Raw genomic sequence first — 26,917 nt, 5'->3', positions numbered from 1 at the left:
AAATCCAGTGTGAAGACTTGGAAAACCGATCCCGCAGATCCAATATCCGCATTAAGTACATGCCCGAGTCAGTGCTGGATAAGGACCTCAAGAGGGCGGTTCAAGAAGTATTCCGAGATATATTAGAGGAGCAAGAAGCAGCAAACATTGGAATCGACAGGGTGCACCGGGTGGGGCCGCGAAGAACGGGCGCCCCTGGAGAAAGACCACGGGATGTACTCGCGGCATCTTACCCACAGAAGGAGCAGATCCTACGGAGAGCGAGGCAAATGGAGCACATTAGGATGAACGGGGCCGACATTCAGGTATATATCAGGATCTGGCATCGGCGACACTACTGAAGAGGAGGGAGATGGCCCCACTGGTGAGGGAACTGGTAGCGAAGGAGATAAGATATAAGTGGACTTTCCCTTTTGGCCTTCTGTTCGAGTGGGAGGGCAAACAGAAAAGAGTGACCTCCAGCGAGGAAGGCCTGTGTATAATGGGCCAGCAAATGGAGGAGATGGACCCGAGGGGAGCCAGAGCCAAGGGGGAGCTGTATAAGAGGCTGAGAGGATGGGACACTGTGCGGAAAAAAAAGAAACCGAACGGGGGTGGGCTCTCGGGGCAACCCGCTGGGGAGTAGAAGATACGCTCTGACATAAATCGTCAGCCCAATCCAAGATGGGGATAGGCGGGAGTAGACTAAGATTGCAATCTCAGAAGAATAGACGCACCGCGGCCTGTCGGGGGTCCAGGAAAGGACTCTATCCAGGTCTGAGGATGAAGCGGGGTTTAGGACTCTTCGCAACGTTTTTCCTGAGTCAAGTGAGGGCAAGGAGCGATAGGCGTAACGCCCTAGTAAGCTTAGGTGCTTGTGCCTGTGAGTTTCTGTTAACTGTTAAGGGGTTGTTGGGGAGTTTGGGGGGGAAATTGGGTGAGGGGAACCCCGGAAGAGAGACGAGATCACAACTAGCGGGAAAGTCAGCAGCACTGATAGACTGAATAAGATGGGGAAGTTTAGATTCCTTTCACTAAACGTGAGGGGGCTGAATTTCATCGGTGAAGAGGAAAAAGGTGGAGGCTCTGCTAAGGAGGGAGAAGGCGGATGTTCTGTTCCTCCAGGAGGCACATATAAAAGCCCAGGATAGACAGAAGGTAACCCTCAGAGGGTACACGGTCTGGGCACAGGCGAACGCCGGGGAAAAGAGAGCGGGAGTGATGATAGCAGTTAAAAAGGGTCCGGCGACAACTCCCTTAGACTCTCAAGTAGACAGGGAAGGGAGGTACGCATTTGCAAACGTCACACTCGGGGGTCTCCGGCTAACCCTAGCGTCAATATACGCACCAAACACAGGGCAAGACGGCTTCCTCCGAGACACCCTGGATAAACTAGAGGGGTTTGCGAAAGGGGAGGTAATTTTGGGAGGTGACCTAAACATGGCCTGGCAACCTAGAGTGGATAGGAGTGCAGGAGGCTCTCGAGGTCAGGGGCCCCCATCAAAACAGCTCAAACAGAAAATGGAGCAGTTGGCACTGCGAGACGCTTGGAGGGAACTGAAGGGTCAGGCAAGCGGGTTTACGTACTACTCGCATGTGCACAACACAATGTCGAGAATAGATCACTTCTGGGTGTCGGTGGGACTGATAGGGAAGATACAGGGCCTGGAAACGGGCTCCATCCCATTGTCAGACCATGCCCCGCTGTGGTTGGACATTCAGACTCCCGAAAGAGAAAGAGGCCTCTGGAGGTGGAGGCTGCCGCCGTACATTCTCACGGACCAGGTGTTGGGACAAGCAATAGGAGACAAAATCAAAGAATTCTTTGAAACGAATGACACTGGAGAAGTACCTCCTGGGACCGTTTGGGAAGCTTTCAAGGCAGTGATCAGGGGGCACTTTATAGCGTTCAAGGCCACCAAGGATAAGCAGAAGCATGACTGGGAACGAACGCTGGAAAAGAAAATAACAGACATCCAGGAGGAGCTGGAGGTCCACCCCAACAGAAGCCTCAAAAAAGCACTGAAACATGTACAGGGTCAACTGGATATGCTTTGTAATAAAAAGGCTGAAAGATCCCTCCTATATCTAAAACAAAAATACTACATCAAGGCTAACAAGGCAGATAAATACCTTGCAAGACAACTCAGAGAAAAACAAAATTCAATGACTATAGTGAACATCAAAGATGCAAATGGAAAAATACAAACACGCACTAAGGACATGGGGGGAGGCCTTCAAGGATTTCTATAAAGAACTCTACACGTCAGAGCACCCAGATGATGAGAAACAAGACAGATTCTTACAATCTCTCCCATTCCCAAAAATATCCGAGGAGGACAAATTAGTGCTGGAATCACGGATAACAGAAGAAGAAGTCCAGAGGGCAATAGCAGATCTTCCAAACTTTAAGGCACCAGGCCCTGATGGATTCACGGCCCCCTTCTATAAAAAATATGCAGACATCCTCACTCCAGTCCTGACCAGGCTACTGAACACATTTAAGGACACTGGAAATGTTACCCCCTACATAAATGAGGCAAAGGTCCTAGTGTTCCATAAACCAGGTAAAGACTCCACCCTCCCGGGCTCATACCGCCCCATTGCCCTGATGAATTTGGACAGAAAGATTTACACCAAGGTTCTGGCTGCTAGACTGTCTCCCCTCCTCCCGACCCTAATAGACACAGACCAATCGGGCTTCATACCTGGCAGGCAAACACATGACAATTTAAGAAGAATAATACACCTGGTAGAAAAAACAGGCATTACCCAAACACCGGCAATACTACTGTGCTTAGACGCCGAGAAGGCATTCGACCGGGTAGAGTGGTCCATTCTTTTTAAGACACTGCACCACATGGGATACGGAGAACAATTTATAAATATGGTCAAAGCCAACTACAAATCCCCATCCATTAGAATTGCAATTAACGGGGAGGTCACAGACAGGGTGCAGATCTCAAGAGGAACTAATCAGGGTTGCCCCCTCTCCCCCCTCTTATACGCCATATTCTTGGAACCTCTCTTTATCAAATTGAGGGAATCGGCTGGGATAGGGGGGATAGAGATGGCGGGCAGACAACACAAAGTCATAGCATACGCAGATGACATGCTCCTGGCCCTAGAGGACCCGGCTAGTTCCCTACCACAAACCCTAAAAGAACTTGAGGTCTTCGGAGAGATTTCAGGATTAAAAATAAACAAGAAGAAATCCGAGATACTCATTCTAGCGAGGGACAAGGGGACAATGATAGAAGAGGCAGGTTCCCTGGGACTAAAAATAGCAGAGGAGGGTATCAAGTACCTTGGGGTGACACTCACACACAAGGTGGACAGGCTTTTTGCGAGAAACTACCCCCAGCTGCTGGCTAAAGTGAAGAAAGATCTAGATAGATGGAATCCGCTAAGGGTCTCCTGGTGGGGCAGGATACAGTCCGTGAAAATGAACATACTCTCCCGGGTGTTATATTATTTCCGTACCCTCCCAATCGCGGTCCCAAACTCCTTCTTTAAAGCTCTGTCAAAGGCTATCTCGGCCTACGTGTGGAACAGGAAACCCCCACGAGTGGCCAGAGCCATCCTTACAGCCCCAACCAAGGCAGGCGGAATGGCACTTCCACACTTCAGGAGATATTATCAAGCAGCACAACTTTGGGTCCTGAAAGAGTGGCTGGGGGATGGTCAAAGATCAACCTGGGTTACACAAGATAGGGCGGTTGCCAGGACCCCCCTGGAGGACCTACTGTGGAAGCAAAAACAGCATAGGCATCCGAACCTACGCATAAGCGAGGTTATGAAAACCACCTTAGAAGCCTGGGATAAACAAACCAAGAGGGGAATAATGACCACCACATTGGCCCCCTTCACGCCCATAAATCGAAATCCACAATTCCCCCTGGGTCTTGATCCGGGGGCATTTGAAAAATGGGAAGCTGCAGGATGCAGGAAAATAGGGGAAATTATCCAAAACAAAGAAATAAGTTATGGACTGCAAAAAAATGTGGCACCTCACAGAAGCGGATAGATACAGATATGAATAAAATCAAACACTGGATTACCACACCAGAGATCTTTCAGTGTGCCTCCAGGGACCCAACACCTTTCGAAAAATTCCTAATCACCAATCCAGGAGACAAGAAATTGGTGTCCACACTATACCAATTTATCAACACACAAGACAAAGAAATCAAATGGACATACATGAAAAGATGGGAAAGCACGCTGGGGGAAGAGATTTCCAGACAGCAATGGACAGAGCTAAGGGAGGGAATCCCAAAACTCACCCGGGCAGTGCAAACCAGAGAAATGTGGCTTAAAATAATTACTCAATGGCATTACACTCCAGAGAGGCTCAAAACAATGTATCCGGCAACGTCAGATCGCTGTTGGAGGGGATGCCAGTCATCCGGCTTATGGAGACACATTTGGTGGGACTGTCAGGGTGTCAAGGGCTTCTGGAGGGAAGTGCAAGCTGAAATATCGAAAATGTTCCCAGAGGCCGACCAAATAGGGGAGCGGGTATGGTTGTGCGGCTTTAAGGACTCACAGGCAAAGAAACTACATGTAGGTGGGAGGCTGCTTATGTTGGTTAAATGTCTTGTTGGCTTATGATATGAAATTAATAAAAATATGTTTAAAAAAAAATAAAAATAAAAAAAAAGAAGAATGAGGACGCCCAAAAGGCAGCCTATTAACAGCTATTCAATATCCATGGTTCGGAGTCAAAACAAGTTGGTCTAATGATCTGGTGTTAGCGTGATGGTCAAAACTACCATACCCCAATTCCGTGCCTAATGCTGATAAATATATACAACCCTCCTAACGGAATACAAAATAAAGCAAATGTGGAGAGAATAGTGAAAATCTTAAAAGAATGTGACTCTGAGCTACCCATTATAATAGCCGGAGTTCAATGCTAAGATATTTCTTCTTGATGATAATAAAGTTGATGAGAGGTTTTGGTCCCATCGGAAATGTATTTTCTCATATACATGGTAAACCATGGGGCAATTTGATCTTGAAACACCAATTGATAATGTTAAATGGCTACTCAAAAGGGGATGCTAAGCGGAATGCTACCCGGGCTGGTGGGGCAGCCTAACAACCATAGATTATATCATTGTAAATGAAAGGGTCAATTGTTTGATTCTTGATCGGAGATAGGTTGTCGAGAGGAAAGTGACCATCTACCACGATATGTGATGCTGCAATATCTGAAAGTAGAGACTTTATAGCACATGGGCGGCAAAATTGAGGTTAATAATGCTGCGAATCGGATAATTTGGAACCCTACCAAATTGGAAAAAGAAAATGTAATTGCGGGAAAGGAACTGAAAGTGTTTAGGTCCCAGTTGGATAATAAATTAGACAAAATACCAAATGATATTATTGGTAAATTTGAAAATGTTGTGAATAAGATCAAAGAATCTCTACTCATAAACGGAAGTATTGCAGCAACAGTGAAAGATGGAATCTTTCGCATGGCAAGCATACGATGCGGAAATCAATAAGGCCAAAAACCTACTCAGAAAATCAATTAAACTAATAGTAAATTCCCAGATAAGTGACGCCACGAAACAGATAAAATGGGTAAAAAACAATATGGGAAGTGGCTGCGAACCCACAAAAAAAATAAGTCAAGGTAAATATGGCTGAATATTGCTGCCCAGGCCCGGAGTAACAATCACCAGGGCATATGGAAGGCAATAAATGAGGCAAAAATAAAAACTTTACCCATCAATAGTGTTGCTGAAAGTGACTTGATTTTACATGTAAAAAATACCATTGGGTCTCACGCAGTTGAAGAGGAAGACTTCAAAGTCTGCCAGTCTCAATGGCAAGGGAATTTCTTTGAGGTTACCAAGAAAAGATGATAGAAAAACTAAATACTTCTAGAGCTAGTGGCCCCGATGGGACCTGTAACGCACTGCTACGCCTGGCGCCTGAAGAATGGGCAAAAGCTCTCGAAATCTTGTTTCAATGGATAGGTAAACATGGGATTATCCCAGAATCTTGGAGACATAGTATCATTCTCCCTATACATAAAATGGGAGAGTGGAAAGATCCCAAAAACTACAGAATGCTTGCAATGCTAGACATTCCAGCAAAGATATTTGCGAAAGTATTGTTGGAAGAACTGAATCAATGGATTTCTGAGAACAGGATCATGCCGATCTATCAAGCAGGGTTTTGCGCCAAATCATCCACAACTCATAATATCATAAATTTAGTGTCAGCGGTGGAGTACTCTTGGGAGGTGCGAAAACTACCCGTGTATGCTGTATTTATTGACTTCTCCGCTGCGTTTGACACCATAGTAAGAGAGAATTTGTGGATTAAATTAACAAAATGGGGGATTCAGCTGGGGCTACTTTATATGATACAGCTGTTATATTCTGACACATTAGTCAGAATTCGCCTGGTGGAGAAGGTCGATTATCTGAGGCAATTCCCATAGTTTGTGGAGTGAAAGAAGGCTGTAGTTTAGCTGCCGCGTTATTTAATCTTTATTTGATCGACTGTATGAATGAGATGGATGTGCTATCCGCGGATGCGGTGAGGATGGGTAATATATATTTGTCTTGGTTAGGGTATGCCGATGATTTAGTCCTGCTGGATTATACGCCTGCAGGGTTTCAAAATATCCAATTCGCGAAAAATAATGGTTTGGTAATAAACATATCTAAAACTAAGGTGATGGCATTTGTAGGGACTACAAAGCAATCTCGTTTCAATAAATTCAGGTGGATGGTGAAAAAGAGAGGCTATTGAAAAGGTTGAATGCTATAGATACCTAGGAGTGGTAATTGACCAGGAGCTATCATGGAAACTGCATTGGCGAGAGACAAAACTTAAATGTATAAAGATAGCAGGTGCCCTTAGTCAATTCATAGGAAGACAAGGCGGTTTCTCAGTGGATACTATTTTACTACTCTACACCAGTAAAATTATATCATGCCTTTTATACGCGGCAGAGATATGGGGGGAGTATGTTTTTAAATGAAATAAGTAAGTTGGAAGGAAACATTTTAACATGGCTTTTTAGATTACCGACAGCAGTAACATGTGAAAATATTTTATTGGAATGTGATTTTAGATCTGCAAGAGACATTTTAGAGTACAAATTTGCTATGTTGTATGTGAAGTTGAGTACCCTGACTATTAACACTTTTGTCACGGAATTGATGATAAGTTTTAAGAATGGAGAGTACGGTAGACATTTTAAAACACTCAATGCACTGTATTTAGCATATGTGAAATGGGCCAAAGGCAATGCCTCGAGATGGTTATTATACTCACATGCAAAGATCAAAAAGCTATTACAATGCGAGATCTATGGCTTTGCTAAAGAAAGAGATATGATTTACCTTGCCACAAAATCAACCAGTGGCCTATTTCTAGAACACTGGTCGATTGAGACAAAGAAACCTAAATACCAATATGCTTTTCCTCATCAGTCTATAGTTAGATTGTATCTCATGCTTAAGTTTAACAGATGTGACACAATGGAGATACTAGGAGCAAAAATTGGCATTGCGAAAAGATTAAGATTTTGCAGATTATGTGGGATGGAAAAGATCGAGACTGCTAAACATTTGGTATGCTATTGCGAAAGTCTCTGTAAATTTTTTACTAAGATATAAGAATTCTTGCTTAATAGATAAAATTAAAACAACATGGAAATATTGATGAAGGGAATGATATTCATTTGATTTTCCACATGATGAAATTTTATGAGTTAATTTTAATAATTTTAAAAGAGTTATCTGATGGAATATATGTATGTTAATCTTATAAAGTTGAATTGGTGTTAGATAGTAAGATATTGTGTTTTGTAGATTGTTTTTTGTATATGAAAAGCCATTGTTGGCTATGAACATATTACCAATAAATAAATAAATAAGTTTGTACATCTCAGTAGTGTCTACTGCGACAAAGTGAGGAAGCTGAAGAATTGCGGACGCAGCATGAGTGGTTGACAAGGCACAATTGACTAGGAATACAGCAATAATGGATCGGGTGGTGGAAATACAGCAATAATGGATCGGGTGGTAACAGCCCAGGGCCCAAGTTACAGGCCACAATTGAGGTGCAGGTGGGTGAAAGATGGCAGCGAAGCAGCCAACAAGTTGCTTGAAATGTGGGCTGAGATCTTTGGATTCAGCCTGCGATCCGAGCAAACCGATCGGTTGGCTCCCCCATCCCAGTTGCTAATTAAGCAATAACACCCGATTCGAGGATAGGGGTAGCGGATTAGTAACGGCCCAGGGACCAAGTTACAGGTGCTCTTGCCACCCGTTCTGGCCCCCCGGACCGGGTGCTATTGCTATTAGCACCCTTTGTTTCCAATCCGGAAACCCGGGGTGCTGACAGCAACGTATTTTTGTATGACTTAACGGGTCACGCTCATGCCGTCCCGTTCATTCGAACAAACACCTTAGATGGACACAGTGGAGTTGGAAGATGAGGCTCCGTGTGGGTTCCCTCTACCATTTCCAAGGCACCCTGGCAGGCTGCAGCGGCTGTGGCGGGTATGCCGCTGCCAAAAGAATAAGGTGAGTGGGGTGGAGAAGCAAGGGAACAGTGACAGGAGGGGGGAGTGAGGAAGTAGCCATCATGTTGCTTGGAATGTGGGCTGAGATCCAAGGATCCAGCCCACGATCCGAGCAACCAGATTGGTTGGCTCCCCCGGCCCGCGTTCTAATTGACAAGGCAAACCAAGCTCCATAAAAGGGCCACAGTAGCAGCCAACATGTGTCAATCCATGGCCACAGAAACACTACTTTCTTTCCACTCTCCCTCTTACCACTGCAGCCTCTCCTTCCTTCTGATCTTGGTTTAACTGTGATCTTTGTGATTTGTATTTTAACTAAACTTTGTTGTGTGCTTTATCAGTTTACTGTGAAATCCGTGGATTTAGCTATGGGTGTGAGGTGCAAGCATTTGTTCCATGACTTGTTTGGCTGTGTGCTCCCCCTTGTTATCTGACGAATCAATGTTTTAACAGTGCTCAGTGACCTCTATGTTTTACCTTCAAGATGCCCGATATAGCTCTGCACCTGAGCGGTTATCAGTGAGATACCCAGAATGATTTCTCTGTGTCTTGCCTGAGCTTAGCTCAGGTTGGGAATCACCAGCATCACTCTACCATCACTTTCATGAGAGGAAGGGGAGCGGATGATGGTTAAGCGCCAGTGGCCAGGACCAGGGAGATGAGGTTAGTTGGGAGAAGACTGCTGCGCCAGTCCTATCATTTGAGGCATCGTTCAGCCCAATGACCTCCTCAGACCCAGAGTCTTCAAAGGTCGCGCATCAGGTGCTGCAGTCATTCTGGGCCAGATGGAGGGAGGCCAGGGTGGTTATCTGAGCCAATGTAAGAAACTACTAGCAACATCGCAACTTCAGCCTCCTATTTAGCCCTAATCATGGTGGTAGATTTCCGCTTCTGGGTTACCAGAAAAAAGCAAGCCTGAACACATTTAGTGGAATGTGGATTGCACATTTTAGTTTCACAGTGGTCTGGGTGTGGGTCTATGGCGGCAGCTTAACATGTGCTGCACGTTACTGTGGCTTCCTCATGGATCCTGGTTTGCCTTGTTCATTACTAGACAACTGTGCCCTGCCTACCTCTCCTGCTGCGTCTCCTGCGGAGACCGGACACAGTTTCGACATTGGAACTTACTGAACAGCTGCTATGATGATCTGGCAGCCCAACTTGGAGGATATTTTCCTTAAGGGGATTTTCTCCTGACGTGGTCCTCTCTTTGGATTACCACCCTCCTCCCCGCTATCAACTCACCTGAACACTCTGTCACATTTGCCATACAATAAATGGGGCGTGTCACGTGCGCTCGGCAGAGCATGCGTAGAGCCAGATGGGAAGCAGTGTCCTCAGTGACATCTTTGCGGCCCAGGGTGGCTCACGGTGCGGCAGGCCTCACATGAGGAGGCCATTCTTACATTGGCGACGAGCAGGTCGTCCATGTCTGCACAGACCCGCTGGGCCAGGCAGCAGTGAGATCTGAGCTATGGCTCAAGGGGAGATCAATCGCCGGCCGCGAAGCCGACGCGTGCAGCATTTTCAACTGCCATTTGTTGTGGTTGCTATGCGGCTGCCCAACAAGGCTATCAAGAGTGAGAGACACCTTTACCCCAACAATTGATGACATCATCACAGAGCTGCAGGGTGTAAGGTTCTTCTCCAAACTGGACTTGAGGGCTGGATACCACCAACTTGTTCGACACCCCGAGTCCAGCAGATACATCACCTCCTTCACGATGCACCCAGGGCTCGTACCAGTACAACCGCCACCGTTTTGGGGTGTCGTCGGCTGCCAAAGTGTTCCAGAACATCATCAGGGGTGCCCTAGCGGACCTGGAGAGCGTCCAGAACATCAGTGACGACATCCTAGTGTTTGCAAGGTTGGAGGTGGAGCACATGGCACATTTGGTCAAGACACTTCAACGCATCCAGGCACTGGGTCTAACGCTTCACACAGAGAAGTGTGAGTTTCTTAAGACTAGCATTGAATTCTTTGTGTTCAAGGAAGGCAGTGTGTTGCCTGATCCCCGTAAGGTTAAGGATATCATGGAGGTCAGACCCCCGGAGAATGTGACAGAGGTGCACAGTTTTCTGGGGATGGTTATGTACTGTGGGCGTTTTATAAGGAACCTTGCCACCCGATCGGATCCCCTGAGGAGCCTCACGAGAAAAGATGCTAGCTGGCAGTGGGGCCTCCTTGAGCAAGCAGCGTTTGAGGATGTGAAGATGGCCCTCGAAGCTGAAGACACAATCGTGTTCTTCGATCCCTCTCTCCCATCAGAGGTGGTGGTAGATGCCAGTCTGTTTTGCCTTGGAGAGCTCCTGATGCAGATGGACACCAAGGACGAGGTAAGGCCCATTGCGTTTGCCAGCCGTGCCCTGTCTGAGACGGAGCAGGGGTATTCCCAAATTGAACGTGCGGTCTGTGCTGTGGCGGTGCAAGCTTTTTCGGCTGTACATGCTGGGCAGACCTGTGATGGATCATAAGCCCCTGCTGCCTATCATGGGGGTCTCATCATCTAAACCACCAGCCCGGATAGAGTGGTGGATGCTGGCGCTGTTGGAGTAAGGTGTGTCGTTGGTGTAACAACCCTGTGCAAACAATGCAGCTGACCATTTCTCACGACACCACCAGGACAAGGAGGTGGATGGAGAGACCAATGTGGAGGAGGCTGATGAGCATGTGAAAATGATTGTTGAGTCCGCTACTTCGAACTCAATGCCCTTTCAGGAGCTGGAGAAGGCATCAGAGGACAATGATTGTTTCCTACTTCTCAGAGTGGCATTGCAGAAAGGGGAATGGAAGACGATCTTGGAGGGCCTGTGTAAGAGGACTCAAGAGGCCTGGACCGCATTCTAAAGACAAACTGACATTCGCCTACTCAGGGGAGACAAGCTTGTCATACCTGCAAGCAAGGTTCAGCAGGTGATTGAGCTGGCGAACCATGGAAACCAAGGAATGGCCAAGACCAAAGCCCACCTTAACCTAAACGTGTGGTTTCCTGACCTGTAGAGGAAAGTTGAAGAGATTATGGTGGGCTGTGTGTGTTGCCCGGCAGCGGCCCCAGTACAGAATACTGAGAATATAGAGTCCATGCCTCGATGAACGCAACCATGGGAGGCGGTGCACGCAGATGTTGGGTCTGCTGGGAGAGACATTCACTTTCTGGTGGTGGTAGACTAGAAGTCAAGGTATCTGGAGCTGGAATTTCTGAAGTCATTGTCACTTGACAATGTGGCGATGGCATTAGAAAAGATATCTGCAACTCATGGTCTCCCCCAGGTGTTGTGCTCTGACAATGGACCACCATTCCAAGGTTAAAGCTTCAGCCAACTCGTGAGGGAGTGTGGAATACACCATCAGAAAATGACTCTGGTCTGGCCGAGAGCCAATGTGGAGGCAGAACCGTTCATGAAGACCCTTAACAAGGTGTTCCAGATCGCTCCTGGTGAAAGACAGTGTTTCAAAAGGGCCCTCTATCAATTCCTGAAGGAATATTGGGCGACCCCCCCCCACTGTTCTACGGGGGTGGCTCCAGCGGAAACAATGTTTAAGAGATGTCAGAGAGGCCTTCTACTGGGGACCGGGAACCAGTGGAGGAGTGACGACTGAGTGGAGGATGAGAGAAGGTCCAGAAATGAAGGCTAGAACTCTAGACGAGGGCTCCGACCATACCTGTTGGCCCGTGGGGGATGTTATTGTAAGAAACGGGCACCCCCAAGGGAAACTGCCTCTGCCATATGAACCGCATTTCATGGACGTGATAGCAATTAAGGGGTCAATGGTGACTGCATCGGACGGGAGTGCCAGGGTAACACGAAATGCAAGTTTCTTCAAGGAGCTGGGAGAAGGTACCCAGCATGAGGTCCCCCCCACCCCCGAAGAGAGCGTGCAGAAGAGTCTGACGAAGGTGGAGGGTCTGACTGTTCTTAGGTTCCCCTGACCCAAGGGGATGTAGGCAAGGACAGGCCGAGCTGGGAGGAGGGATGGCGATATCCCCAACGAGTAGGGAGGGGGGAGACCTGTTCGCCTGAAGGACTATTTGATGGACACATGAATCAAACAGCTGAGGGTAGGCCTGTTTATTTGCTGTGTTTTAATGGCCTGTTGGTGTAATGGCCTCGTTATTATGTTTGTTTTTATGAAAAAGGAAGAGTGTGGTGTCCTGTTAAGAGAGACACGCGGCGGAGTGAGGTAACTCTGTCGCGTGTGCCATACAATAAATGGGGCACGTCACGTGTGCTCGGCAGAGCACGCATGGAGCCCGGGCAGGAAGCAGTGTCCTCAGCATCATCTGTGTGGTCCGGGGTGCTCACGGTGTGGAAGGCCTCACACGAGGAGGCCATTCTTACAGTGGTGTCAGGAAGCAAACAGGCGTTCCCCTTCGTACCTCAATTGTGAAGGAAATCCGAGGTAAAGGTAAGGCTCGTTGCTGACACTGCTTAAGGAAGTTTCTGGCCCCACATGTGTGCACCTGGTCCAACATTACTTCCCCCAACCACTGAGCTTTGTTTACTAAAAGCAACTTAGTCCTCAGACCAAGCTGGCTCTTTCCCTCAGCAACTGCTAACAAGAGCTCCTTTGCTTAGCTCCTAACAACCCCCATTTGTTCGTAAGCTTTTTCCAGGTGTCACAGATCCTGGTCAAGCAGCATACACCGGGGCTCAAGTTCACATTTCTCTCCAGGCCACGGCCCATTAAATGAAAATCATTTAGCGACCCTGGAGGTGCACGGTCGCCAGGCCTGAGTGTTCACAGGATAGATCAAAGGCTACACCGTGGGATTTTCACCCTTATCCGACATCAGAAGTTAGTTTACAATAAGTCCCATGATGAATTTGGTGTATTCTTTAAAAGTAATGTATGTATAGCAGCTCTATGAAGGATCCCAATATGCTTCACCTCCACTTTAAAGTCATTTAGTATTTATAATGAATTTCAAACTTTTTATGGGTTTCCTATATATTGGCAAATGGTAAAAAGCAAGAACGCACTTGTCATTTTCGTATGCAGACGGGTGCCTCAATACCCCACAATTGTGTTAGATATTTTTCGGGCCTGGGTCTGAGATTGGAAGGGGGCCATTAGGTGGCATTAGGTAATGTGCGACAAGTTTTTGTCCAATAAGGCTGTGGCTGATAGGCCAAATCAGTATCTGACGAAACCGGATAGGATGAATGCTTAAATGTGGAGAGTAGTCTCCCAATCGGATCATCCTCAGTACTGCTTTAGGACACCCTGTGGAGAGGTTCACGGCACTCCTGTTTGGAGAGCAGGCTGGATCAGACAGTATAAGCACAGGTTCCACCCTGGACTGCCGGCGCCTCTCCCCAGTCCACCATTATTATGTTTTCTCTCGCCTGCTGTCCTCTGCTTTTGTCCCCTGCACCTTTTCCTCCCACATTTTCATTGCCGTCCAGCCCATTTACTTCACCCCGCACACACTCGACGTACTGGGGGAGCCAGGGATTTCATGGGTATGGCCGAGCCAGAGCCGAGCCGAGCCTGGGGGTCAGGCTGTGCTCTAGGAGCTCACCACCGGTCGAGCCCATCACATCCTTCTCCCCCACAAAAATAATTAAAAAATAAACACACCCCTGGTGCCCTCTCGGCACCCGAACCGGCATCAGGGCCAGATTTTTTTCTTTCATATTTGGGCATTTCTTTCCATTTTGCCCACGCTGCGCGGCTAAAATGTAAAGAAATGCAGAAATATGGAGAAAAAAAAAAAAAAAAAACAGGGTGTGATGACAGCTCGGGTGCCAATAAGGCACCAGGGCCGCGCTTATTTTTTCATATTTCGGAATTTGTTCCCATTTTGCCCAAAAAAGGAAAATAGGGCGGGGAGTGGGGCCTACCTTAATCCGCAGCTGCTGGCCTGCTGCACGCCTGTCTCCTGCACCGAGTTACTCCCTGTTCTGCCGCCCAGCCAATCATGATGTCTGGGGGCAGGATATGAGGTCATGGATTGGAGGGTGGTGTGTGGGCAGTCCTTTAGCATGCACCACATGCTACGCTGCTTTCCCCCCTTCTTTATCGACGATTGTGTGCACAGTTTCATATACTGGGCAGCCATGGTGGTGCCCGTGGCAGGCCTGTGGCGTCTGGGGGTACCAGCCCAAAACGAGTGTCGGGCTGAAGCCCCTATTTGATTCCGGGCCAGCCCAGGCCTCGCCAGACTCGCCCACCTCTATCTCTCGCCACCAAGGTAAGGACTCTCAAGTTGCCCGCTATTCACAGATAAATAGGAAGTATGCCCTATTCTTCATTACACAGCAGCCACCTTGTTTTTAAATTGTGTAAAGGAAATCAGGCTCACACTGTTGGCACAGACCCATTTCTCTTTTTAAGAAAAAAGAAAAAAAAAACAAGAAAAGTAATTTAGCACCCCAGAGGGAACCCCAACATGCTAATGGCCTGAACGTGACCTTACCGGTATCAGCCACGAGCCCAAGCTTCAGCTGGGGCCTACCAAGCCTCCGGCTGACGGAATCCTATCAGCCTGGTCGGCCTCCCATCACCGCAATTAATGTTAAAATGTCATGATCAGAAAAAAAAACCTGACTGGAGGAATGTTCAACAGAAAGGAAACAGCAAGCTAAAGTTCCCTATCTACACAAATGGAGAAAGCTCACATTAGTATTCTTTTGGCAGTCTCTCCGCTAAATTAAAAACTGGTTCTTTCTTTTCATTCATGACGTGTTAGAAAGCAAGAACCAGTGGCCAGTGGATAGTGATAGATCACTGCATACCTGGTTGGAGCGACAGTCCTCCGGGCTCATGAGATGTAAACTCACTAATGCAGACCAAGAGCTTCTCTCCAAGCTGCACATTGGGCACCGTCAACTTCTCCACAAAACTGCTTGGAAACTGCCCTAGAGATAAACATTAGAGTTAACAGGAGCAAAAACAGCGAACAGTGTGGTGCACGCAAACCCTTTCAGGTAACGAGCCAAAGGACACAGCATGGTCCATCATTGGGTTACACTGGTGGCATTTAGACAGGTCAGGCATTGATCACGTCTGTTTTAATGTCCTTTCATAACTATAATGACAGGAGCAACATCACATTACTACCAAGGCTAAAATGCCGATACCGCTTCACAGCCTGGCACAGCTACCATAAAACATACAAACATGAAAGATGGATAAAACAACTCACCCGTTGAAATGCAATATTACCAAATTAAGAAGTCTGATGACTAAAACAACTTGCCACAGAATGCTGTGTGACAACCATGACACTGCTGTTCATCTCTAGACTGTAGCCCCTCTTTGTTTCAGCTGATAATGTTGGTTCGCGTTTGTATTTAGAACAACCTTGAGTGGGTGGCGAATCGGAAAACATGCAGCCCACTGTGGAGTGACTAGGATGTTTTTGGCTTGGGCAAGAGCACGGGGGCAGAAGAGGTCTTGGACTTTTGTTTACTGAAGGAACGTTACAGGTCTGACCGAAATCAGGACTTACAGAGGTTTAAAAATCACTGGACCTGCACATAGAGTTCCTTAAATTACATACCCTACCTAAGAAATGCATTTGTGATGGGTGCCAAGGAAATTGACCAGTGCTTGCTGTAAAATGGACCACGTCACCCTAAGCACACTTCATTTTTGACAAAATGTGGCCACGCAGGGGCCAGCCATGCACAGTGAAACATATTTGTCACTTACTGCAAACATGTCAAACAAAAGTTCCGATACTCTGCAGCAAGGCTACCCAACCTTCATGAAATCTCTTCGGCTATGTGAGTGGGCGAGTAGATTTTGAAAGCCCTGTTAAATTGACTGGAATTAACAGAATGGCTATTGTACATCAGGCAACAGTATTTGTAAGGGTTTACTATTGCAAACCTTCCGGCACAAGTCTCACATTTCGTAAACCAAAATGTTGCAGCATATAATGCCAGAGACGACTGGAAGAAGTGAGGAAGGAGGAAAACCAATCCGCTTTAGGAAAAGAAAAACATCAGTGAAGTCTAAGGACCCGTGGTAACAGGAACCTATTACTGCTAGAGAAGCAGGTGCCATTCAGTACCCATCAGGGAAAAAAGTGAACTCTGGAGTTTGCACAACCATGCAAGGAAAGGATAAAGGTGCCAAGTATGCACAACTGAAAGACTTTAAAATGACACATAACAGCCACGAGAAGCAGTTTGCAATCCTGCCACTAGACATCAGGGTATTCTGGCAATTCTCCTGCCAATCACCACATCGGCACTCAATACATTTTATAAAATGACAGTAATTTTGTTAATCACAAGAGGTAGTCTCTTCTGTATCACTTCCTTGGTGGTTCTCCTAGGGATCAAAAGGAACCCTCAGCCTTCCCGGGTTCAATTCGTTGCTAGTGCACGAGTACTCCATGTTTGGCAAGATTATATATTTCTCAATCTCAGCCTCTTTGGGTTTAGTCTGCCCGGACAGCCCCTAAAGATCTCTTCAGCTTCACGGAGATTCCCAGTCCTAGTCTGAAACGTTTCATTTCCTTTGGCAGTTTGTTATTCTTACAAGAATGGTAATCGAGTGTAAAACTATCACTTCTGCTCTTTGATAAGAATTCAACTTTAACAATGATGTCTCTCGATTCCTTAACAGGATTTCTGTTCCCAGCATTCATTAGAGTTGAGTTTATTGATTATTAGATATAACCTTTGGTTAGGTTTAGTTTGCATTTAGAATGTATTTTCCTCTGCAATAAGGATTTCACTTGCCAACGTACATGCATTTGATTTTCACACTGGATTCTGAATCTTTGGTAAGACTGGATTTTAACAACAGTGCATCTGGATACTAGGTACAGGGTTGTGTCCAAACATGTATGTCTTGTTCGTAGCATCTGGCACTTGGTATCTGATAAGACATGGCTACAACAACGATTCAATTACTTGTCTTGGATCGGTCTTTGTTTCACTGTATGCATTAATGCAAGATATCACACTTGACCCAAAGTCTTTGGAAGGATTGGTTTAACGATTCAATGACTTGAAAGATAATTTTTGCCCAGCATGCACCATTTTTAATGATCACATTTGACACTTAGTACGTCTTCATTTCAGTAACAACATTTCAAGGTTTATTGCAAGACTGTTTCCCAGCATGCATCACACTTGATTATCACATCTGGATCCTACATTAGTTTGGCCCCTTTCCATTTAACTCAATTGGCCTGGGTAATCTGTATATCTTTTCCCTGCTTAAACGCAAGTTTAAGTCTTATTATCTTCTTTATTAATGGGTGTTAGCTCTTTAACCATATGTTGCAACCATCTCTGTCTTAGTTAAAATTAGCCTCTGAAATTAGACTTAATTGCCCAGTGTGATAAATTGGGAATCATCACTGTTTTCCCGACGGTGACCTCCTCCCATGTGGCCAGGGGATAGCAGCCTCTACCTGATCTTGACCCTGGGTGAAGCTATATGAGAAAGGATCACACGTGGGTGACAACCTCTGGGGAGATGCCATGGCTTAATCGGATGAGACCCAGTATCCCTCATTTTCCCTTGAAGATAACCCTCCCATATCTAATACCCTCATGGCCTATTGTTACGTCTCTGATGAAGGGTAGTAAAAACCTTTTCCCAAGAACTCGGATCTACCTTGTTAAATTTATGAAAACGTCTTCTCCAGTTCCACCTACCATATCACCCAGGACTGACTTGCCCTTGAAAACCATGAAGAATGTTTATCCAAGTTTATCATGCAAATTGTTAAGCATGGACTTCCTTTGCCAGAATTGTGAATACAAAAGCCATCATTTGCATTCTGCACTTAAAGGTTATATCCAAGGTTCTGAATTTAATTCTAGACTCTACTGGAAGCCAGTGAAGCGCTCGCCTGGCTTCTGAAACATGTTTGCGCTTTGATAGCCCCACTACAACTCTCACAGCCCAGTTCTGAACCAGTTGTAGTTTCTGTAGGGCCAACTTGACGGTACCCAACAGTAGGCTACAACAATTGTCCAGCTTGGCCCCTATAATCGCTCTCACAATGGTTTCTGTGCTTTTCTGTGATGAGAGACCTCAGGTGTGACAATAGTTTAACATAATAAACTGAGGAAGACACAACCGAAGTCACATGCACTTTCATATTGAGAGACTGATCGAGGATGACTCCCAATATTTTGGTTTTTGGAAGTGGGCTTATAATATCATCCCCTAGCTTGAAAGAGCTGTAGGCATGATTTAGAGCCTTCATAGCATGTGGGGAGCCGACAATCATTAGCTCAGTCATAGCCCTATTTAGAGCCAGATAATTATTCAGCATCCAGTTTTCAATCAGGCTAAAGACTCTTAACTTCAAGCTCATCCTATTCATGGGAGCCAGTTAAGAGAACCACACATTGGGTATCATCTGCCTTTCGACTGGATGCTCCTCCCACGTATTCCTTATCTTTGATCTTTCCAATAACCAGCTTGCTGCATTGGGAAAATAAATTCCAAGTAGAGGGCGCTGCGCGTCGACACCTGTCGAGTCGATGTCCATCGGAGGCCTCTGTCGCGACGTCATCATGGATTTAAGTAGTCCGTGCAGCGTCCTTTGTTCAGTTCTGTTTTGAAGTGTCATGCACTGTCCAGGATGAGACGGTTATTACCCTTGAGGGAGCACAGACTGTAACCACAAGGGAAGTTTTACTGCAGGGAAGGATGGGAGGGGCGATAAGGAATACATGGGAGGAACATCCAATCAAAAGAATATTACCATCAGGGACGTCATTTAGAGGTCGCCAGAGGTTGCAACTGCGACCTCTGGGGTCTCCCTTGCGACCTCTGTGGTCTCCCATACGACTCCTAAAAAAAAATTAAAAAATACAAAATTACAATTTTCTTTTTTGTAATGCAAGCTCCTGGCCTGTGGCTCTTTACTTCTGGGGTGGCTGGCTTTCTTGTTCAGACCCCTTAAAAAAGAAATAAGAAAAATAAGAACAGGAGTGCCACAAGTCCAACACTTTCAGCACTGACCCTTAATAAGAAAGAATAGGAATACCAAATAATGTGTCTTTCTGGAATTCTATACAATATTTGCTAGGCTCATTAAATGTTTATTTCAGTCACACTTCAGGGGGTGAGTCACTGATTTAGTCTGTTCTTAAACGCCTCACTCAGCCTTTCATCCTTCTGAGGTCGATAAATGAGTACCAACAGATGTTGGGTGATATTGGGTGTATATTTTGTCTATATAAAGCGCTTAAGCGTAAGTGCTATATAATAACACATCATTTGATCATGGACGTCTGCTTGCATACACAGTCATTTGGTAATATGGGCCTACACACCCTGATCTTAATGATACATATGGCGATCCATTCTTGTATGAAATGTACATAACAGTGATACCGTAACTATATTTTTCGTAGTGTAAAATGCTATGTGATGCCACTTCCTGTTTTGTCAACGGGTGAAATGTTGTGTTCCATCGCTAACCGCGATATAACTTCAGGGCAGGGTCAAATAACATCACTTCCTGTGATGTTGTCAGGGGTCAAGGGTCGTGTGATGTCACTTCCGCTACCCCTGGCATTTTGGTGAAATGACGTCCATGATTACCATGGGTAAGTAACTTGTTCTGCGAATGGATTGTGTCCTCCCACGTATTCAAGATCTTTGATAGACTCCCAAAGCAGTAATGTATACAGGATGAGGGAGTAAAAATGTAATTTCTTTTAAAGATGCACAGAATGCAATACAGCCGTCCCAAATGTAGGCTCTTGGGTATTGGAAGAATCCAAACTATACAATTTTGTAAAGGTGTGTGCAGACGACCATGTGGCAGCTGCGCAGATGTCTTTTAATGGAATTCCCCTTTGAAGAGCTGACAAAGCTGCGATACCCCTGGTTGAATGAGCCCTGAAGTGCTCTGGAGGGCCTTAACCGGCCAGCTTGTAACATTCTACGATAGTTAAAATAATCCATCTAGAAATGGTTTGTTTGGTGATGGCGAGGCCCATCTTATGACCTGTGTAACCGACAAATAATTGGGTCAGTTTGCCTTAATTTTTCCAGTCTGCTAATATAGAAACTCAAGGCACGCCTTGGATCAGGTCTGTGCTGCCTTTCTTCCTCTTTCCTTTTCTCTTTTGAGGAGGAGGAGGGTAAAATGAAGGCAAGGTTATTTTTTTGGGTGATATGAAATTCCAAAACAACCTTGGGGAGGAAGTAAGGTTTGACTTGTAAAACCACCTTGTCCCTGTAAAAGACAGTGTGAGGAGGCTTGCAAGATACAGCCTGCAGCTCACTCACCCTTTGTGCAGATGTTATTGCCACCAAAAAGACAGTTTTGAGGGCAAGAAGTATTAATGGACACGAATGAAGGGGTTCAAAAGGGGTACCCATTAGAAATTTTAAGACGAAATTTAAGTCCCACAAGGGAACTTGAAAAGGAACTGGGAGGTAAACATTAGTTAACCCCTTCAAACATTGAATTACCAAGGGTATTTTGAAGTAAGAGGGTTCCTCAGCAGTGCGCTTGAAGATGGACAGCGTTGCTAGGTAACCTTTTATTGTGCCAATCTGGAGTCCCATATTTGCTAAGTGCAAAAGGAAGGATAACACCATTGGTGTATTCCATGTGAAAGGGTCAACATTCTTATCTCTACACCAGCTGCAGAACTTGTTCCAGGAGCAGCGGTATAAGGATTTGGTTGCTGGCCTTCTGGCCAAAAGCAAAACCTCCATTACATCGTCCGTGAGGTCACAATCTTTGTATCTCAGCCACTCAGAAACCATGCGTGAAGGCTGAGAGTCCTGATATCCGGATGGAGAACCTGACCTTCCACTCGCGAGAGAAGATACTCTCTTTGTGGAAGACGAATCAGAGGACAGATGAACATGTGTAAAAGGTCCGGGTACCACGTTCACCTGGCCCAATCTGGGACAATTAGGATCATGGATTTCCTGAACCTCCTTATTACGTGAGGAATGACGGGGACTGGAGGAAACGCGTACAGGAGTGGAAATTCCCAGTCCATCACAAACGCATCTCCTAGAGCTCCTCTCGGGGGAAATTCCCTTGAGCAGAATAGTTGCCACTTCCTGTTGACACTGGTCATGAAATAGGTCCACTTGAGGAGTTCATGGGAAACTATGCTCTGCCTGCTCAGAAAAACCGCCGCCGTGTTCTTCTCTCCGGCTAGGTTAACTGCCGACAGAGAGATTCATTCTTGTATTGCCCAAAACCTGAACTGCATTGCCTCTCTGCACAGTGATAGTGACCCTACATCTCCTCTTTTGTTGAGGTAGTACATGGCAACTGTGTTGTCCGTCATTATCAGGACATTCTTTCCCCGTACAGAGGGCAGAAAGGCCTTAAGCGCTAGTCTGATTGCCCTCAGTTCTAAAAGGGTGCTATGTAGTTCGGACTCCGGTGGAGACCAACGACCGCTGATGGTCAAATCGTTTGTATGGGCTCCCCACCCCATGAGTGAGGTGTCCGTCACTACTGTTATCTCCGGCCATGGTTGCCAAAAAGGCTCTCCTTTCAAGATGTTTGCCCGACAGGCCCACCACTGAAGGTCCAGTGAGACTCTGTTTGGGATTTGTAAAAGATCGGACATCCTTCCCGAGAACTGTGACCACTGGGTCATGAGAGGCCATTGAAGAGATCTCATTCTCAGGCGAGCCTGTGGCACAAGCAAAATGTAGGATGCCATCAGGCCGAGCAATCTCAGAAAGTCGAAGGCTGGGAGATGTTGGGCATTTTGGAATCTTGTCACCATCTGTAGAATGTCTTGAGCCCTCACCTCTGGTGGCGAGGCTCTTCCCGGGTGATGCATCCAGGACTGCTCTGATAAATTGCAGTCTTTTTGATGGTATCCTGTGGGATCTCTTGAAGTTGAGGGAGAAGCTCAGCCTGTGGAGGGAGTGACAGGTATGGTTTAGATGTTCCAGGGCTTGTTCTGGAGAACTGGCCCTGATCAACCAATCGTCCAGGTAAGGGTAGACGTCAATCCCCCCCTCTCCTGAGACCCGCTGCCACAACTGCCATTAGCTTGGTGAAAACCCTTGGGGCGGAGGTTAGCCCAAATGGCAGAAGCCGAAACGGATAGTGAGAGTTGCCAATGGCAAACCTCAGATACTTTCTGTGCTTGTGATTGATTGGCACATGAAAGTAAGCATCCTGAAGGTCCAGAGATACCAACCAATCCTGAAGCTGGAGGGCCTGAAGGATCTGAGAAAGGGTAACCATCTTGAACATGTCCTTCAAACTGAATTTATTTAATTCTCCTAAATCGAAGATGGGTCTCATTATTCCGTCCTTTTTCGTAATTAGAAAATAAGGGGAGTACCAACGCTTGTTCCTCTCCGCTACAGGAACCGTTTCTATAGCACCTTTCTCTAGCAGGTCTAGAATCTCCTGCATAAGGAGCGGGTCTAGAAACTTCAAAGAGTTGTTTCCCGGTGGATGACTCTGAGGTGTGCGTAGAAAAGGCAGGCAGTAACCCTGGGAAATTGTCTACAATGGCCAAGGATCTGAAGTAATAGCCTGCCATTCTGTCAGATGTTGAGTAAACCTGCCTCCTACTGCCGTCTTGTGATATAAGAGATATAAGACCTCAGAGAGGTTTTGAGGTGGCTGACGCAGAGGCTGAGTGTAAGGTAGTCCCTGCTGCTGCGGCTTTAGTACCTCTGTCCCGTCCACCACGGGGAAATCGTCTCTGGCCTCTTTGAGCTGGCTGTCCTCTACCTTTTCCAAATGCGGAATAATAGCGAAAGGACCGGCCCCTCCAGGGCGCAACTGTGGGGCGGTTCGGAGTTTGTCTTATCGCAGCTCCAAGGGATTTGGCCGCCGCCTTGGAAGTTTGCAACTTCTTCAAACTGTCATCAGTTTTCTTACCAAATCGATGAGTGCTGTCAAAGGGCATATTCAGAAGCCTGGACTGTACAACTGGGGCAAATCCCGACTTCCGCAACCACGCAAATCTGCGGATTGTCGCACTTGCCGCCATGGCTCTGCTGATGCTGTCAACAGAGTCGAGACCGGTCTGGAGGGATTCACACATCGTCCTTTCCATCCTTGATAAGGTTCAAGAAACAGTCCCTTTCTTCCCCTTTGGGGATATGGTCAGCCGCCATTGAAATACAATGCCAAAGGGTGTGGCTAAACCTCACCAGCGTGCATGTGGCATTAGCAGACTTTAAGGCCATTCTGCATGCCGAGAAAACTTTCTTGGCCATGGCATCAAACATTTTATCATCATAATCCTGCGGGATTGTGCGATATGTATTCTGCTTTCCAGAAGAAGTTGCAGCTTGTACAACCAAACTCTCTGGAGTTGGGTGTTTAGACAGATATAGAGGATCTGCAGTTGATGGCCTATACTTAGCTGTCAGTCTTTTACTGAGTGCAGGGATCACATCCGGTGTTTCCCAGTTGGTAGACACCTTTTTATGCAAAGCCTTATGAAAGGGGAAAATAGGGTTCTCCCGTGGTCCCTTATCTAGTATATCAGCTAGGTAATCTTGCTCGTATAGAGGAGGGGGCCTGGACCGCCCCATATATTCCATCACTCTATTCATGAGCATTCTGTAATTGCCTTCTGCATGATCCCCTGGATGAGGCGTACCAAAGTCAATCCCTGGGGAAGTATCAATCCCACTTGCATCATGCAGGGAGTCCTGCAGATGTTTCATTCTGGACTCTTCTGAGGCCAGTTCTTCTGGGATAGAAGGTCTTCCACACTCCAGACCAAAAGGTCTTTCATCATCAGATGTTTCACCCTCCTCATGAATAGAGGATAGAGTTTTGAAAAACTCTAAACGAGATTGAGGAACATATGATTTTTCAAATGAAGTAGGAGCTATTGATGTCACTATTGGTGCAGAAATAGTAGACGTAGACGTTAGTGGCCTTGATTAAACCATTAAAGGCTTCAAGATCATCGCCAAAATCGACCGTGATGTCGACATCTTCGACGGAGTTGGCCAGGGTAATGCACTGAACAGCGTAGAGGGGGGGGTCGACGCTCGCAGCGTTGATGACCTTTGCGTCGACTGAGTTGTCGATGGTGTTGATGACGCAGCATTTGGCTTTGACGGCTTCTACATAATGAGTCGATAGTGACTACGTGTTGTGCGTCACAGAGGCTTTTTCTCGACTGAAGGGTTTTTCACGCTCTCGAGGAGTATGTTTTGCCGAGGTTGAAAACTCACAGCTTTTATGTTTGCCAGGCTTTTCTCCTGGGGTATCGCCTCTAGGTGTCTTCGAGGGGGGGCAAGGCAGCGTTATCGAACACCTTTGGCATACTTTTGCGGAATTCTTCCCATTGTGCCGGGGAGCTGTTTTTGGTAGGACATAACTCTCTCCGTTGAACTGAAGGATGAGGTGGATGGCGATCTATAGTGCCTTTTCTTACTATATTTCAAAACGGATGAATGGTGTAACCGCTCTGACAACGTGACCGGGAGCGTTTTTTGCGACAAGGAGACGACGGTCTTGACTCATCGGAAGTGCGCTTGGAAGGGATAATGGACTTTTAAGGGTTACATCTCTCCAGCATCCCTCTGTGGTCCCTCAAGGCCTTCGCCGTCATGGACATACACTCACATGTCACATTCTGAACAAGGATGCTCTGCCCCAAGGCACCATAGACAGACCATGTGTGGATCTGTCATGTATATCTTAGCCCCACAGACACTGCATTTTTTTAAGCCTGACCGGGTCGTAGATGGAACCAATGAAGAGGCCATCTCATATAAAAGATTAGAAGATTTTCACAGAAAAACTCGAGGAATTTCGATTTTCTCACAGAACCGAGCGTTGCGTTCCTGAAGCTAATGAAGCGCAGAAAAACGCAACTGGGCGACGAACGCTGCGCACGCTACTTATATCCATGATGATGTCAACGTCGTGCTGGAGGCCTCCGAGGGACATCGACTCAACAGGCGTCAAAGCGCAGCGCCCTCTACTGGGAATTATTTTTTCTGAAGCAGCAAGCTTGATATTGGAAATATGAAAGATAAGGAATACGTGGGAGAACACAATCCATTCGAAAAAGAAGGATTTTTGCAAGCATTAAAAATGGAGTCCTCCGTTTCAAAGTATAGTATCAGTGGAACACTTTTGACCATCTGTCAGCTTGCCGGCAAACATACAACTGCCCACTTTGTAACCCAAACGTAACCAAATATAGCACATCACTCTAGGCAATATACACTGACACCACAGGATTGGGAGTACTCAGATTATACAAGCCACTAAAGTTCAAGATCCGTTACCATTTGGGAATGCTGAAATATGGAATGATCCCTCTCAATGCGGCCTCTCTGATCACTCTTAACGGCAGTCATTTTTTTCCAAATTTTCCTTGCAAGGTTGTTCAAAAACTCTATGCTTTGCAGACAAATCCATAATGCTGCTGGCACAACAGGGGGCGTTGATTGGTGCAACCCTACCTCACGAATAAAGGTTTACACATTTAAGATATAAAGGCAAACAAGATTTTATTTTAAATAAACCTGCTCAATTTGTTGTGTTAATCAAATGAACAAAAATAAAACCTGGGATACCAGCCATGGTAATGTCCAAAATGTCCGGTGTCTAACACCACCAAATATGGTTGGTTAATATATGGGCTGGACTCTGTACAAGGGCTCATGTAATATATACAAATATTAGTGAAGCAAGAAAGATGTATTGGTTATGGTTCACTATTGTTTTGGTAACAGATACCAGCCCCAGGACAGCAATTAAACTCAGGCCAAGATATCTTCCGCAAAACATTCTTTTGTTATACTATTTTTGCATGAACAAGTTGACACTTTCATCTGCCTACCTAGCCCAGAAATAAGTCAATAGGAAGGTGGGCCCACCAATTCCTTCCCTCACATGTATATATGTACGTATTTATGCAGTGGCGGACTGGGAAGGGGGCAAGGTGGCAATTGCCCCCCAGACAGGCTGGGCTGTTACTCCCTGGGCCAGAGCTTAAAAATGTAAAAACGTGAAATGCTTCGGAATCTAGCCTACCCTGAAGGAACTGAATGCTCCCAAGCCTGTTCACATAGAGTGAAACACTTGTCTTGATTTCTTTTCAGCAGTGTTGAAGGTGTGCCTGGTGGTCCTCAAACATTGCCCTCCACAGTGGGTAAATGAGAGCAACTAGGCACTGGGGCATGTTCATATCACCCACCAGCAATGCATATATTTAAATGACATGATTCTATGACCCTGCATAGTAATTTTGGCACCACTGCAGGCTATACACCATTGGTCTGTTACAATCATTAGCAGCTTATCACGACTCCTACTTGCCAAGGAAGCAAAGGTGCATATCTTAGTTTGTGCTAAATGATATTCTGTAAGAATGCTTCCCCTTTCCTCTGGTGTATTTCTTTATACCTGGTGAGGTCATTACAAAAAGACTTTAATAGCACCCTGAATAGCACTGATGGATATT

At 46.2% G+C, this 26,917-nt stretch overlaps 1 protein-coding gene across 2 annotated transcripts in view; it reads right to left on the bottom strand.

The window, feature by feature from the left end:
- Window positions 1–26,917, bottom strand: part of DNMBP (dynamin binding protein) — a 938,987-nt gene that overhangs the window by 431,937 nt on the left and 480,133 nt on the right. Inside the window, exon 4 of one of the 2 annotated variants that reach the window (XM_069611517.1) lies at window positions 15,278–15,400. In XM_069611517.1, coding sequence (XP_069467618.1) covers window positions 15,278–15,400 — 123 coding nt within the window. The remainder of the gene's footprint in view (window positions 1–15,277; window positions 15,401–26,917) is intronic. The other variant, XM_069611518.1, reaches the window with a different exon arrangement.

Source organism: Ambystoma mexicanum, chromosome 8 (genome assembly GCF_040938575.1).
Source record: "Ambystoma mexicanum isolate Mex_15411 chromosome 8, UKY_AmexF1_1, whole genome shotgun sequence".
Classification (NCBI taxonomy): domain Eukaryota; kingdom Metazoa; phylum Chordata; class Amphibia; order Caudata; family Ambystomatidae; genus Ambystoma; species Ambystoma mexicanum.
The sequence above is the reverse complement of the archived record's forward strand: the minus strand, read 5'-3'. Positions and strand labels throughout refer to the sequence as shown.